Source organism: Nannobrachium achirus (assembly GCF_963921795.1).
Source record: "Nannobrachium achirus genome assembly, chromosome: 6".
NCBI classification, from domain to species: Eukaryota; Metazoa; Chordata; class Actinopteri; order Myctophiformes; family Myctophidae; genus Nannobrachium; species Nannobrachium achirus.
In genome coordinates this window covers 29,085,512-29,100,482 of record NC_137815.1, presented here as the reverse complement: position 1 = coordinate 29,100,482, position 14,971 = coordinate 29,085,512, and the positions used below count along the sequence as shown (strand labels likewise).

General features: G+C 44.5%; 2 protein-coding genes across 2 annotated transcripts; both read left to right on the top strand.

Moving 5' to 3' along the window:
- Window positions 1–256: 256 nt before the first annotated feature.
- On the top strand, window positions 257–6,177 carry LOC308286551 (acidic mammalian chitinase-like; the record flags this gene model as incomplete). The annotated part of the gene is made up of 11 exons (XM_080727600.1): window positions 257–281; window positions 1,624–1,653; window positions 1,761–1,962; window positions 2,081–2,137; window positions 2,303–2,468; window positions 3,029–3,153; window positions 3,777–3,900; window positions 4,279–4,464; window positions 5,388–5,507; window positions 5,605–5,746; window positions 5,882–6,177. 11 exons carry the CDS (start codon window positions 257–259, stop codon window positions 6,175–6,177), a joined length of 1,473 nt encoding a protein of 490 aa, XP_080583726.1.
- A 2,359-nt stretch (window positions 6,178–8,536) lies between these two features.
- LOC308286552 (acidic mammalian chitinase-like) lies at window positions 8,537–14,642 on the top strand (the record flags this gene model as incomplete). The annotated part of the gene is given in 12 exon segments (XM_080727601.1): window positions 8,537–8,561; window positions 9,798–9,827; window positions 9,928–10,129; window positions 10,259–10,315; window positions 10,538–10,703; window positions 11,447–11,571; window positions 11,696–11,819; window positions 12,456–12,641; window positions 13,496–13,615; window positions 13,710–13,851; window positions 14,382–14,395; window positions 14,397–14,642. Coding segments are annotated over 12 exon segments (1,437 nt in total).
- Window positions 14,643–14,971: the final 329 nt, after the last annotated feature.

The following is a 14,971-nucleotide window of genomic DNA, read 5'->3' as shown; positions in this document are numbered from 1 at the left end:
ACAGAATGACGGACAGCCGGTGGAGGCTTTGATAGTAACTGCGTCGCAATCATTGTTGAATGACACTTGAAAGTTATCAGCGCAAAAATTAACAAAGCCAGTGGAAAACGGAAAGGGAAACTGCTGACCAAACAAAATGAATGAGGTGACGGCTGATTAGCATACCTTCACATGATCAAACATTGTTTACTGATATGGAGAGGAATGGACTGTATATAAGAGGCTTCTGGCCTTCAGCTAGTTGTACAGAGGCAACATGGGCAAGCTTCTCATCTGCGTTGGTAAGCTGAGAAATACGTTGAGAACAAATTATCTGTATTTGTAGAGAAATTGTATTTAGCTACATTTTGAAATATGTTCAAAGGATCTCTTTAATATTATAATTAAAATATTTAATAGGCGCTAATTTATTCTTTTAAACTTTTCTATGTTTATTCTTGACAATAAGTAACTTAATGTAATTCAGTCTTACTCTTAAGTCTGATGGTGCAAAGATGCATTCACACACTGGAAGCAATGATATTTCTTTCATGCAGCACGATTAGCCTATACCTACAAAGTCAATGAAAAAACTGAGTTGATCCTATATCCAACAGCTCACCAAACTCATTTGGCTTTGCGGCGAGTCTGGTACAAGTACAACCATGTAAAACACGGTGATGGTGGTGATATCTGTCAAATGGTTGATGGTGAAAACAAAGGGCTTCCATTCGTAACTCTTGAGGGTGTACAAGAACTGTTAACGAAATAGTTAAATTAACACCAAGTTGGACTTTTGAGTCAACAAACCATTTTCTATTTCCAACGTCACGTGTCACCTAGCGGGGGCTCCACAATCAGTTGTCCCAGGCAGAGCTGATGCTAATCTGCGGCAGGGTTTCTCAAAGTGGCTGTCGTGGCACCCTAGGGTGCCGTGTTGCAAGTCCAGGGGTGAATTATTTGATAATATTTGGAATGTAGTAGCGAAATCACTTCAGTTTAACCACTCTCTATACTTGGTACTGGTGGTGCATTTTTCAGATTTTTCCCATCTACAGCAAATCTCTTTGCCAAAAATAGCAGATCTACAAGCTAACAATGCATCATATTGTGACACACTGTAAGCTTATATATATATATATTTTGCTCCTGACATACTGTATCTTAGGGTGAAAGAGTTACATATTTCCGTCCCATAATTTGACATAAATGTAAGGTGCTATAAAGTAAAAATGTAATTGTGTAAATGTAACCTTTGAGAACCACTGATTTCTACGGTTTATACAGTATATATTTTTTGTCAAGAAATAAATCATGTAGGCCTAGTTGCTCCAATCTTGGTCAATTTCACCCCTACAACTGTTTATGATACGTTATTAGTATTCTATTCGGTACTGTTTCCATCATATGTGCAGTGATTGACAGCATGCTGGAGTAGGCAAACGTGCGAACTTGCGATTGAACACATTTTGTCCCAGTGACCAAAATCACGCAAATATGGAGCGACACGGAAAGTAACATCACCTCCTGTGAACGCACTGTGGGTGCATCTCCTAACTGACCCAACACCCCATGTCTCGTCTGTCTCCGTCTCTGTCTCTGTCTCTGTCTCTGTCTCTCTCTCTCTGCTTGTTATGTTTGCAGGACTGGCTCTCCTGCTGCACGTGCAGCTAGGTAAGTTTGTCCTTTTGGTGTGGTACTCAAAAATGGCAGAATACAAAACAACAACAACAACAACTACAAGAAAATGACTTAACTTCCATCTCTCATATCTTGTACAGGATCCTCCTACATCCTCTCCTGTTATTTCACCAACTGGGGACAGTACCGTCCCGGTGCCGGGAAGTACTTCCCCACCCAGATTGACCCATGTCTCTGTGACCACCTCATCTATGCCTTCGCCACCATGGACAACAACATGATCAAGTCCTTCGAGTGGGACGACCAGAAGCTTTACGGACAGTTCCAGGCTCTCAAGAACCAGTGAGTGAGCGAGCAGACACACTCACACATGTGGTCCGCACATTATTAGTATACGCATATCACACATGCAGTGGGACTCACAAAGGCATGAGGACTCAATGAGTTTTTTTTTTTTCAGGAACAGCAATCTGAAGACCCTGCTGGCCGTTGGTGGTTGGAACTTCGGCACTGCAAAGTGAGTATTAAACATGAGGATCAGTATTGTAGCCTAATTCCAGTGACAGGAACCTTAGGAATGTGTAAAAGCACTAATATGACCCCTCTCTCTCTCTCTCTTTCTCTCTCTCTCTCTCTCTCTCTCTCTCTCTCTCTCTCTCTCTCTCTTTCTTTCTCTCTCCAGGTTCACAGCCATGGTGGCCAGTCCCGCTAACCGTCAGATCTTCGCCCAGAGCGTGATCCAGTTCCTGCGTCAGTACGAGTTTGATGGTCTGGACATCGACTGGGAGTACCCAGGCTCCCGTGGCTCCCCACCTGAGGACAAGGCTCGCTACACCGTCCTGTGTCAGGTCAGCCTTCTATCACGAGTTACAGCCTAATTTACAGTGTATAATTCATGTTATGTCTCTCCCAAGCCTTAATCCTCTGTGTGTATTCTGTATGTCTTTGAATCATTTGGTTCAAGCTTATGGTGTATGTTAGTATGACATTTTTTAATTATTCTCTCAGCGATGTACAGTATCACTCACTCGGACTGTGTCTTGGTTCAATAAATGCTGCCCCACAGTACAGGCATTCGGAATCATTTGCTTTCTTGCTGTGTGTAAAAAGCACTAATCAGTTGAGAAATAAAAAGTACACAAACAAGAATGAAAAATATGTCACACAAGAATATATATTGCTAAATAGATAGTTATAAAAAGTGTCCGAAGCCATTGTGCAAAATGCTAAAAGCCAAAAACGAGACCACTCTCCTGCAGTGCAATGCCAGTACACTAAGCAAATAATTTGCACCCTCAATGCTCAATGATCCAGGACGAGCCCCCAATTACGTTACAAACTCATTACAAACTCCCATGAGAATAGTACCGACACTGACACCCTCATCTTTCGCCATGTCTCTCTGCAGGAGCTGTTGGCTGCATTTGAGGCTGAAGCTAAGAAGACCAACCGTCCTCGTCTGATGCTCACCGCTGCCGTCTCTGCTGGAAAGGGAACCATCGACTCTGGATATGAGATCGCTAATATCGGCGCGTCAGTACAGATTGCCCACAAACACACATTAAGCACCAAGCACACATACAGCAGTGGTTTTCAACCAGTGGTCTGGGAACCACCAGTGGTCCTTGAGAGGTTTCCAGGTGGTCCCCAACTAAATGATGGAGAGTTGGTAACCAAATTAACCATTACAAATATTTAACTCTTGAGAGCGTAAAATTAAACAAAATGGGTCCATTTGGTTTCATTTTACGCCCTCAAGAGTTAATTATTGTTAAACATTACTAATAACTTTACTAATTACTTATAATTACTTAATTTCTAGTAATTAAGCATTACTCAATTTAAACGTCTACACAATTAGAGAACGCGATTTTTTATTTTATTTTGATCAACGTTTGCCTGTTATCTCTTCTATCCCACATAAATAAAGTATGGAATTGGGGACAAAATCTTAGCCAACGATAACAAAACATTCTAAGTCTTGGGTCTGAGAGGCTAAATCTCATCAAATGGTGGTCTGTGGCTCAAATAACGAATAAATAATGGACCTTGATATGAAAAAGGTTGAAACCACTGACATATAGGGATCAATGCACCAGCATACATTACACACAGCGTGGGCAACACTGACCACTGCTGTACTTTCACCTCAACAGTATCCTGGACTACCTCCACGTGATGACCTATGACTTCCACGGCTCCTGGGAGCACATCACCGGAGAGAACAGCCCTCTGTACAAGGGCCCATCTGACCAGGGCAGCTTGATCTACTTCAACATGGTGAGTTGGGAGGTTCCTCTGTAAATGGTAAATGGTGCATATACCGGTAGCACTTTTATCCAAAGCACTTTACATAGATTGTGCATTACATTCACCCATTCACACGCAAATTCATACACCGATAGCGGGGGAAACCATGCAAGGCACCAACCAGCACATCAAGAGCAATTAGGGGTTTAGAGACTTGCTCAAGTACACTAACTCTGGGGGAGCCCGGGATTGATCTGAGAACCTCTTGGTTCCCATCCAGCTACTCTACCGGCCTCTATACCCCTGAGCCACTCCTTTACATTTGTACACTGTACGGATGTTGCTATATGGATTCATGTCTGTACAGTACAGTAAACCGTTGACGCCATTATGTTTCCCTGTCCATAGGATTATGCTATGAACTACTGGAAGAGCAACGGCGCACCAGTTGAGAAGCTGCTGGTTGGATTCCCCACCTACGGCCACACCTTCCGTCTGGCTTCTTCCTCTAACACCGCTGTCGGTGCTCCAAACAGTGGAGCTGGACCTGCCGGTCCCTTCACCCGTCAGGCTGGATTCTGGGCCTACTATGAGGTATTCAAGTGCGCGCATGTGTGTGTGTGTGTGTGTGTGTGTGTGTGTGTGTGTGTGTGTGTGTGTGTGTGTGTGTGTGTGTGTGTGTGTGTGTGTGTGTGTGTGTGTGTGTGTGTGTGTGAGTGCTTGCATGGACACCATATGAATCATAGTCAGTCATCAGTTTATGTATAAAACAGAGGACTTTTTTTTTTACTGTGTAACGTTTTCTTTTGTATATAATCTCTGACTGGTATATTTTTCACAATAACCATTCCACATTAATTAGCAACCACACTAACACTAACTATAACACTTTTCCAACTTTCTTTCCGGATAAACTTTATTTTGCTGCCCTTCTCCTCCCACAGTTTTGGCGCCACACACTTGGGCAAATCAACCGGCTTCGTCGGGAATCGCTTGCTTGCATTTTGCTAAGAGATACGTTATATAGTTTAATTTATATTAATTTATTCATGAATGAATTTTCTCCATTGACTTGAATGGGAAAATGCAAACATTTTAATATGGAGTTGACTGACATCATAGTTGTCTGACGTCTTAGACGGGCATAAAAGTGACAAGGACTGACACAGAGATCTCCATTTATGGCCATTAATTTATTAGTGAATTAAAAAAGAAAAGACATTTTCCAAATGGTAAGACAAAATTAATTTGCATTTCATATGCAACCACACTTGCAATTTCTCAGAATTGCATCTCTAGAAACCTTTTTTTTTTTTTATATATTCCGCAATTATATTTGATTGTTTTGTTGGTAACACTTTATATTTTTATTTTACTTTTTGAATCTGAATTGTGGCACGTTAATTTAGCTTTTCTTCCACACTGTTGAGGAAGCTCGGAAATTCTGAGGAATTTCATGTTGCATGTGACAATAAAGCCCCTTGAACCTTGGCTTGAAAATAAATCTCTACCTCCAGATCTGCACCTTCCTGCAACAAGGAGCCACTCAGGCCTGGGACGTCCCCCAGATGGTGCCTTATGCCTACAACACCCAGACCTGGGTTGGATACGACAACGTCAAGAGCTTCAACATCAAGGTGCACAATTTGTAGTCAACGTATTGTTCAGAGGTGTAGCCACTGTCTCCAATTTGCTGTGGTACTTTGTTTTAAACCACTCTGTTCGTCTACTCAGATTGACTGGCTGAAGAAGAGCGGTTTCGGTGGAGCCATGGTCTGGAGTCTGGACCTGGATGACTTCAGCGGCACCTTCTGTGGCCAGGGGAAATACCCTCTGATCAACGCCATCAAGACTGGCCTGGGAACCGGAGCCGCTGGTAACATACACGCTCTCACACGCACACACATAGAAAACCAGACACACTCTTTAATATTTCCACACAGACTCAGTCAGAGTTCCACCTCTTCTTGACACACGCATCCTCTTTGTCCTCTATCTATCTCTAACGCAGGCTGCTCACCTCGCACCCAGCCACTGCCCCCAGTCACCCCCACCCAGCACCCACCTCCCGTGCCCGGTGGTGGCGGAAGCAGCGGTGGTGGCGGAAGCAGCGGTGGTGGCGGAAGCAGCGGAGGTGGAAGCAGCAGCGGAGGATCTGGATGGTGCTCTGGCCACAGTGACGGAATCTTCCCAGATCCCACCAACAAGAACCACTACTACCAGTGCTCCCAGGGACGCACCTACCAGCAGAGCTGCGCTTCTGGCCTCGTGTTCGACGCCAGCTGCAGTTGCTGCAACTGGGCTTGAACGAGTTCCACTGTGACTTTAGTTGTTCTTTAGGATGTATTGGAGTTGGGTGTAAAAGTCTGTTAATCCAAGACCCTGTTAATAAAAATATTTTATGTTACGAATGGGAATGTTTGTTGTTCTTCGTACTTGCCTTCCTCTCCCCCAGTCGTTATGTCTCGTTAGTTAATCGATACAGAAAGGATCCAACCGGTATGAATAAGTTATTTATTGCAACACTGAGTAGGCCTATCACAGATAGGGAAACTGAGGAATCATCATAATCATCATCATCATCATCATCATATTAAATATGTATTGAACACATCATATAGAATGGATAACCATCAAGGTGGGAGATGTTACAGTGTATATATTTAAAGAGGTGGTGCCATATATTTGTACTTCTTCTGTTTTGTATGTGTCTATGGAGTTAACATTACTCTAATAGACCACCAGTGGTAACATGCAAATATGTCCTCCCTGTGTATTCTTGGTTTCTTCCTGAAAGCTGGAAGCCTCTGAGACAAAAGGCCTGTTCGAAAAACACGGACTTAATTACATGAAATAATTCCCTCCCCTTTTACCATACACCTAACACTGTGGGTGTGGCTAACTACAGCTGGGTCACGACCAACCTAACACAACCAGGCATACTTAATAAACTGGTGGGTGTGGCCACATAAAAACATAATTTTAACACTTTCTGTAGACTTTTTTTGGAAAGCTAATATAATATAATGTTTTAGGGGGGAAATAATCGTGGCACCCCATCTTTAAAAATACTATTAAACTTGTAGCTAGATCACTGCGTGAAACAAACTGCACAAGAAAGTCAATGTATTTGTAAAGTAATCATAATTATGTATGTATTCCGGGGCTTGGCCAACTCCGCCATTGAAACAACACATGCTTTCACCATTGGAATTTCCATGATTCTGCCAATAATCATAGGCCTACTCTTTGAAACACACATCTCAAACAAGGGGATAGGTCAAACAAGGGAATCACGTGAAGTTGATCCCCTTCCCCTATTCGTTCATACCAGGACATGACGTATACTGTAGGCAGAAGAATAGTGCCCCTTTTGGCCAATGGGAGTAAGACCATGTTTCATGGTCATTTGGCATGACCCTGTACACAATTCTGTCGTGGTGGTTATGCCAGAACTGAATTTGTGCTTGCCCTAACTAGCACTAATCAGTAGTCAGTTGGGGGATGGAGGCAAAGAAGATTGAAGGAAAAATACCCAGGGACCTACTCAGATGATCAATGGTACACGGTCAAAAACGTGCAAAATGAGTTGGGATGTGTGTCTGCCTCGGTTTCGCTAGTCATCTGGTTAAGCTTGTTTGCACAAAGGGTTGATACAGTATACAGTATTTTTTTTAATTGTTCAATTTGTTATGCGTGATGTTGATGATGAAGTGGTTAATGAATGTTTTGTTTCGTAATAATCAAAATCTACAAAGTAACTTCCGGTAGTAACTAAAGTTTTCAAATTTGTGGAGTAAAAAGTGCAATATTTGTCTCTGACATGTAATGGGGTAGAATTAAAGGTAGAGAAAATTGGAAATACAAAAAAAAAGCAAAAAAAGCAAAAAAAACATTTTATTTAAATACATACTTGAGTAAATTAACTTACAATAGTACTACTGGTACTTGTTCAGCATAGTCATGAATGCTGTATATTGCTTGGCATTGCAGAGGTTGTTTGGCATAGTGACATTCACCTGTTTAATGTTTTAGTTCCCTTCTTGAAGCTGAACAAAAAGCTTAACAAACCTTTCCTCTTTTGACATCTCTTGGCTTTTAGAGGTTTGCAATTAGCAATTCACCCTTTGTCAAGTCGTTGTGTCTTGGTGGGACATTCGGTGGGACACTCCATCCACTACCATTTTAATTCAGTTGCTATCTATTCTTTATTCTGTGTATTCAATTCTCATTTCAAACTTGGTTTCAGTAAAATGGAGCTGCTCAGTGGCAGTATAGTGACTCAGCATGTTTTTAAATGTTTTTATTTCTCCAAAAATTATGTTTTAGCAAATTCAACATAAAAAAGGTGGAACCAGGGCGGGACAAGGCAGAAAGAGCCTCCTGGTTCGTCAGTCAGGGACCAACCAGAAGGCTAACAAAGGGTGAAAATAGCAGTTCTGCTAACAGTAGCAGTATTGAATGACACTTGAAAGTTATCAGCACAATTAACAACGGCGGTGGAAAACAGAAAGGGCGACTCCTGACCAAACAAATTGAATTAAGTGACTGCTGCATTAGCAAAAATAATGAAGCCAGATCAAACATGTTTTACAGATATGGAAAGGAATGGAACGTATATAAGAGGCCTCGGGCCTTCAGTTAGTTCAGTTAGTACTGAGGCAACATGGGCAAGTTTCTCATCTGCGTGGGTAAGCTGAGAAATATATTAAGAACACATTTTCAAAATTAATTTAGACACATTTTGAAATGGAACATAGGCTACAGTATTATTGTGTACAAAGAAATTGTTTTTAACATTTTGAATCATATGATGCATCGAGGCTAATTAATACTTCCTAATAATAAATATTATTTTGAATGTCATTTAGTTTTAAGTCTGATGGTGTGTTCACCTACGGTGAAGATATTTATCTATGTGGTGTGAAATACAGTACATACAAAGTCAAAGCAAAGTAGCAAATTGACACGACACTGCATAGATCTGCGTACATGAGGTGAACCGGGCGACGTGAATGAATGAATATATCAAAGATTTTTGGCTCTTTGTTGCACCATTCAAGTCTGGACTGCCAATCAGCTTACAGGAAAAAGAGAAAGCTCACCATGGATTCCACCTGAAGCTGGCCAGAATGTCGGACTTATAATTAACAGCTGATCCCTATACAGATCACCTTCAGAAGCCGGCCTTCGACATAGGACCAGACCAGAGATGAGGGCATGTCTACACATCATTGAGATGGCCATCTGACGATACCATAGAAGAAAAAGCCAATAATGAAACTGTCATACCAGACCGGAGGCATATAGACATGCGCTCCGCAGCTGGAATGGAGCCCCTGTAGATCATGTTAGGATAGCGCTGGGGTCTGGGGGCGACAGTGGGTTAGGAGGCAGAGCGGCCCCTTTGGAACCGAAGGTTTCCAGTTCGATCCCGGGCACCCCCAGAGTTAGTGTCGAAGTGTCCTTGAGCAACAAGATGAACGCCTAATTGCTCCCGATGAGCAGGTTGGTGCCTCGCATGGTTTCCTCCGCCATCGGTGTATGAATGAGATAGAGGCGCAGCCGCTGTATAAATGCACCATTTACCATTTAACGACCCTATAGTGTGTGCCAGCGGCTACGTCATTGTAGTCCTTAGCGGCCATTTCTTGGGTCAAAACACAGGTGTTTCAATTGTTTGATTGCATAGAACTAATGCTATAGTCTAATCAGAAAACCTGTGTAAGGCTGTGTTTACCCAAGAAATGGCCGCTCTTAGAACTACATTTGGCACACCCTATAGCAAACAGCTCACTAACCTTCTTCAGTTCAGTGGTCAACGCGCCTTTAACTTACTGACCCCTACGTATGTCTCATCTATCTCTCCATCTCATTCTCACACACTCTCTCTCTCTCCCTCTACGCTTGTATCTCTCTGTCTGCAGGACTGGCTCTCCTGCTGCACGCGCAGCTAGGTAAGACTTTGTCCACTTGATGTGATACTATAAAAACAGTAGAATAAAAAACTGCAGCAGCAAAAAATACCTAACTGCCATGTCACATAATTTTGTACAGGATCCTCCTACATCCTCTCCTGTTATTTCACCAACTGGGGACAGTACCGTCCCGGCGCTGGGAAGTACTTCCCCACCCAGGTCGACCCATGTCTCTGTGACCACCTCATCTACGCCTTCGCCACCATGGACAACAACAAGATCAAGTCCTACGAGTGGGACGACGAGAAGCTCTACAAAGAGTTCGCAGCTCTCAAGAACCAGTGAGCAACACACACACGCACGCATGCACGCACGCACGCACACACGCACGCACGCACACACGCACGCACACACACACAAACAAAGCCTGAGAACTCAAATAATGCATTTTATTTTTTATTCTTTTCCAGGAACAGCGATCTCAAGACCCTGCTGGCCATCGGTGGTTGGAACTTTGGAACTCCAAAGTGAGTATTAAACTAGAGGATCTATAACTCCAGTAACGGGATCCTCAGGAATGGTTATAAGCATTAGTATGATTCCACCCTCTCCCTCCCTCCCTGCTCTCTCTCTCTCTCTCTCTCTCTCTCTCTCTCTCTCTCTCTCTCTCTCTCTCTCTCTCTGTCTGTCTGTCTGTCTGTCTGTCTGTCTGTCTGTCTGTCTCCTTCTCTCTTTGTCTCTCTCTGCAGGTTCACAGCCATGGTGGCCAGTGCTGGCAACCGTCAGATCTTTGCCAAAAGCGTGATCAAGTTCCTGCGTCAGTACGAGTTTGATGGTCTGGACATCGACTGGGAGTACCCAGGTTCCCGTGGCTCCCCACCTGAGGACAAGGCTCGCTACACCGTCCTGTGTCAGGTCAGCCTTCTATCAGACGTTCAGATTCAGATACAGTAAATAGAAGGCTATTGAGGAGATTATTACTGACACATCATCTCCATCACCACCTCCTCTCTCCCCTAGCCTCAACGACCTTGCAGGCTTATGCAAAGGCTAAAATATTATTTAGATAGTATGTTATGTAGAAAGATGCCAAGTATTGTTGACCTAGATAGCAGATAGGCTGATGATAGGTTCTTGGTTTACCTGTGATCCTAGATGACTACGTATTTCTATGCATTTGATGTATTACCTTGCGCTGTCCTTGCTTATTGTAAATCCATCGCTCTGGATTAAGGGCATCTGCTAAATGCCTATGTAGTGATACGCGGAAGCGGGGATTGAACCCGGGACTCCCACTCGTGCTAATAGGGCTGAGCCCAATTAGCAGGGCTGTTGTCGATGGCTCATGGCTGGTACTAACTGTGGGGGCTACAATCACCCCCCTGATCTTTGGAGTGCGCCCTCGCGCTTCACACTTCACGCCGCGGACCCCCTGTCCCTCACGCGAGGATATCACGCTCCTCATCCTGCCGACAACGCCAGATTGTAGTGATGCGCGGAAGCTGGGATTGAACCCGGGACTCCCACTCGCCAGTCCAACGCACAACGAGTCGTGCTAATAGGGCTGAGCCCGATTAGCAGGGCTGTTGTCGCTGGCTCATGGCTGGTACTAACTGTGGGGGCTACACCTACATTGTAAATTTAAATGTTCCCTGCAGGAGCTGTTGGCTGCCTTCGAGGCTGAAGGTAAGGCGACCAACCGCCCTCGTCTGATGCTCACCGCTGCCGTCTCTGCTGGAAAGGCAACCATCGACACCGGATATGAGATCGCCAAGATCGGACCGTCAGTACAGATTACCCACAAACACACATTAAGCACCAAGCACATCTGCCGATTAATGTATAACAAGGTGAACACTGCTTTAGAAATAAATTAGCTGACTCCTATTGTCCTTTCACCTCAACAGTATCCTGGACTACTTCCATGTGATGACCTATGACTTCCACGGCTCCTGGGAGCACATTCTTGGAGAGAACAGCCCTCTGTACAGGGGCCCAGCTGACAAGGGTCCCTTGATCTACTTCAATATGGTGAGATTCCGCTTTATGTATTTTTGTATTTTGTATGTTGCGTTACTGTGTGGATGAATGTCTGTACTGTCAAGAATGGTGGTTGAAGGCACTAGCGCTGTAGCCTCACAGCTAGAAGGGGAGGCTGTGGGTGCTGGGGGTGTGTTCCCTCCTCCACGTCATCAGTGCCCTTACTCAAGGTGGGGTTGGCGAAAGGGCCGTTCTGTGTGGAGTTTGCATGTTCTCTCCGTGTCCCCTAGGCCTAGGGTATAGGTACCCTAAAAAAAACATGCGTTAAATCCTGGTCTCTGTACTGCCTCCCCCTGGTCAGCCGGGGGCGCCTGATGGAGGGAAAGGGAACTGGTTGGAATAACGAGTTCCTTCCACGCGCTACGTCCTACCGAGGAAACTCCCTCCTTTCAGGTGATAAGAAGCGGCCTGCTCACTCCTCGTGCATCGAAGGAAGCATGAGCTCAGTTCAAGGCTCTCTTCAGGTTGGCAGAAGGAGTGTAGCACCCAGGATTACAGCTTAGGCAATTGGCACTGGGTGACAAATGGGTTACAAAATGGGTGGGATAAAAAGTGATGTTACTGTGCGAATGAATGTCTGTACTGTCGTTAATGGTGGTTGATGCCAGTTTGTTTCCCTGTCCGTAGGATTACGCTGTGAACTACTGGAAGAGCAACGGTGCCCCCGCTGAGAAGCTGCTGGTTGGATTCCCCACCTACGGCCACACCTTTGCCCTGGCCTCCAAGACCCAGACCGCTGTGGGTGATAAGAACAACGGCCCCGGGCCCGCTGGTCAATACACCCGCCAGGCTGGATTCTGGGCCTACTATGAGGTGCGTGTGTGTGTGTGTGTGTGTGTGTGTGTGTGTGTGTGTGTGTGTGTGTGTGTGTGTGTGTGTGTGTGTGTGTGCGCGCGTGTGCACCAATGAGTCACAGTGAGTAAGAGACCTTTTATTGCTATGTTTAGTCCCATATATTATTCAGATTTTTAATTTCCATTCTAATGCATTCTATTCCATTCCATTCAGCTCTATTTCCATCATATATATTTTTAAATTTAGGCACATTTTCACATTATTTATTTCATTTTCTACACTGTTTAACTCATTTTGTGCCCCAGAAATTAACGGATTAAAATGTCCAGTGTGCCTCTCGCTGGCTCCATAAACGGCCAGTCTCTTATTTTGAAGGCCAGAAGTCCATAGCTTAAACACTTCCGGTTTGACGTCATCGCGTCATTCACAGGAAGCGGTCATCGTCCACATGGTGTTGTGTAATGGCGGAACGGAGCTTTTCAACATGTGTTATATAAGCGAGCATCTACTGCCATCCTCGCTTTGAAAGTGTTGTTTGGAGATAACGGACATTAAAGAGATTCCCCGTCTGCCTCAATGTTATGGGATTACTATTTTGTGCTCGTGGATCCGTGATGATGATAAATCAGCGAGGGAGATCGTCTCGGGACCTTCCGCGCATGTACCCGGTAGGATAACCGCCGTTACAGTAATATATTACTTTTCGCGAGACATCTTTTCGCGGACATCAAAGGGAATTTCGCGAGACATCTCGGGAAAGGCACTAAATGAGTTAAGAAGCTCAGAGTTAAAAAATGTCATGGTTCCTAAGGCCTGTATTCTAGAGGCCTGTGAGGATAAAGCACCCTTCATAAATCTCTACCTTCCTTCAGATCTGCACCTTCCTGAAGCAAGGAGCCACTCAGGCCTGGGACGTCCCCCAGATGGTGCCTTATGCCTACAACACCCAGACCTGGGTTGGATATGACAACATCAAGAGCTTCAACATCAAGGTGCAAAAGTCTCATCTGACGTATACTGTTCAGATTCGTTGCCACTGTCTCCTACTTCCTGAGCTTTTTTTTTAACGATTCGCTCCATTTATAGATTGACTGGCTGAAGAAGAGCGGTTTCGGTGGAGCCATGGTCTGGAGTCTGGACCTGGATGACTTCAGCGGCACCTTCTGTGGTCAGGGCAAATACCCCCTGATCAACGCCATCAAGACTGGCCTGGGAACCGGAGGCTCTGGTAACATGCATGCTCCCACACGCACGCACACACACATACAGAACCAGACATACCGGTACGCTTTATTATTTCTAAGCAGACTCCATCAGAGTTCCATCTCTTCTTGACAAATACTCTCTTCTTCTTGACAAATGCACCCTCTTTGTCGCCTACTCCACCTAAACCCTTAGCACTACTGGAAAAATCAATGACCATACATGAAGCTAGTTAGCATTCGTTTTTAGTTTTTATTTAGAAACCTTTTTTCTTTACGGATTATATTGTTTTTTTCTGGATAGATATTCATTTGCATTTGTTATATTGCTGTTGATGTACTGACATTTAACCTTGTTTATTATTGTGATGTGTTTATCTGCTTATTGTATGTCGCTTTGGATTAAAAGCGTCTGCTAAATGCCTAAACTGTAAACTGTAAACTGTCTATCTACTGTATATCTCCCGCAGGCTGCACACCTCGCACACATCCTCTGCCCCCAGTCACCCCCACCCCAGGGTCTTGGCAGCCATGGACCCCCAAGCCCCATACTCAGCCCAAGCCCCAGCCTCAGCCCAAGCCCCAGCCTCAGCCCAAGCCTCAGCCCCAGCCCCAGCCCAAGCCCCAGCCTAGCGGAGGTGGAGGTGGGAGCAGCGGAGGAGGATCTGGATTCTGCGCTGGCAAGACTAGCGGACTCTACCCAGACCCCACCAACAAGAACCACTACTACAACTGTGCCCAGGGACGTACCTACGAGGAGAACTGCGCTGCTGGCCTCGTGTTTGATACCAGCTGCAGCTGCTGCAACTGGCCTTGAACGAGGGAGGCATATTTCCATGGTGTCTTATAGTTGGTCTTCGGGTGTATATTGGAGCTGGGTGTAAATATAGTCTGTTATGCAAGACCATGCTGTCTACTGATCACTGATGGAAATGAAATAAATGATTGTCATTCATTCAAAGCAGTCGCATAGTGTCTATTCAATAAAAAATTAAGGAAATAACCAAATAAGTTGTTTAATGCAGGGATTATCATTGTCACAATAATCATTTTAGATATTCTCACATAATGTACACATCATACTGTATGGTCTCAGCAAGGTGGGAGAGAATGCGGTGTATACACAATGCATCATTTAGATGGTTT